The 1151-nt window shown below is 46.9% G+C and overlaps 1 protein-coding gene across 1 annotated transcript in view; it reads right to left on the bottom strand.

The window, feature by feature from the left end:
- LOC101856356 (uncharacterized protein C1orf87) overlaps positions 1-1151 on the bottom strand; it is a gene marked incomplete in the record, with an annotated part of 32118 nt that overhangs the window by 25341 nt on the left and 5626 nt on the right. Inside the window, 1 exon segment of the mRNA XM_035970740.1 lies at positions 75-186. Within this exon segment, the coding sequence (XP_035826633.1) occupies positions 75-186 (112 nt within the window).

Raw genomic sequence — 1151 nt, 5'->3', positions numbered from 1 at the left:
GTGTGTGTGTATGTGTGTGTGTGTTTGTGTGTGTGTGTGAGTATGTGTGTGTGTGTGTTGTCTGTGATACTCACCCGGTAAGGCACGTTGTAGCGACGGTTGAAGTCTGTCAAGGCGCGTGGGTCGATGTTGTTCGGCTTGTCTGAGATGAGGGACAATTTCTCATATCGGGGGAAGCCGTGGGTGCTGGCGAGGGGAAAGAGTGGAGAGAGAGGGGTGGGGAGAGAGAGAGAGAGAGAGTGAGAGAGAGAGAGAGAGAGAGAGAGAGAGAGAGAGAGAGAGGGGGTGGGGGAGGGGCGAGGTTAGTATGTGATATAATACCAAGGTTTCTTTTGTTCGTGCTATTCACAACTGACGGAAACACTTTCACAACATTCCTTTCTTCAGCTACGCCCCCCCCCCCCCTTTTTATCTTGTTTGTTCCAATGTGCAGGTTATGATGATGCCAACCGATGATGATGATGATTATGATGATAACGGTAGTGGTGGTGATTATGGTGATGGTGGTGGTGATGATCATGATGATGGGGGTGGCGACGATTATGATGATGGTTGTCGTAAAATTGATGATGAAGATGACAGTGATTATGATATAAGGGTAGTTGTGATAAGTCCCAACAAAGGTGACACTTCTAACATGCCTACAACAGAAATCCTTTTCTCAGTTAGCTATAGCAGAGAACTAGGTTTAGTTTTGCAGCTCTTTGTATATGAAGAATTCAGAGTATAAGCTGTAGCCGTCACAGTTTGTTTCGTATTGTTTTCGTCTCGGTTTCGTTGTCGTTTCGGTACAGTGTTGATTATTATTATGATAAAACACAAGTTCTGCATTCTTTCCCCCCTGAGCCCCACGCGGTGCCTATTAAGGCATCTTGGCACAAGACACAAAACGGTACAAGGCGAGGCGACAGGGGGGGACAAATCCTGCCTACCGCCACCGTGGGGGTGACCGGGGGAAAGCAAAATATTGTCACAAAGACGACAGTCATTATAGCTGCTTCACTTCTCTCTGGCTAGCTGCACCCCGAGTGTGGGAACATTGTAAATACGGTCGACATTGTCCGAGATGGCCATCTATTGTAGTGGAGAAGAGTGGTTGTCTTAGCTTGACGTTTTTGACGTTGTCGTTATGATATAAAAACGCAAAGGGG

This window comes from Aplysia californica, unplaced genomic scaffold (assembly GCF_000002075.1).
Source record: "Aplysia californica isolate F4 #8 unplaced genomic scaffold, AplCal3.0 scaffold00315, whole genome shotgun sequence".
Classification (NCBI taxonomy): Eukaryota; Metazoa; Mollusca; class Gastropoda; order Aplysiida; family Aplysiidae; genus Aplysia; species Aplysia californica.
Note: the sequence above shows the minus strand (reverse complement) of the source record. Positions and strands in the feature narration are given on the sequence as shown.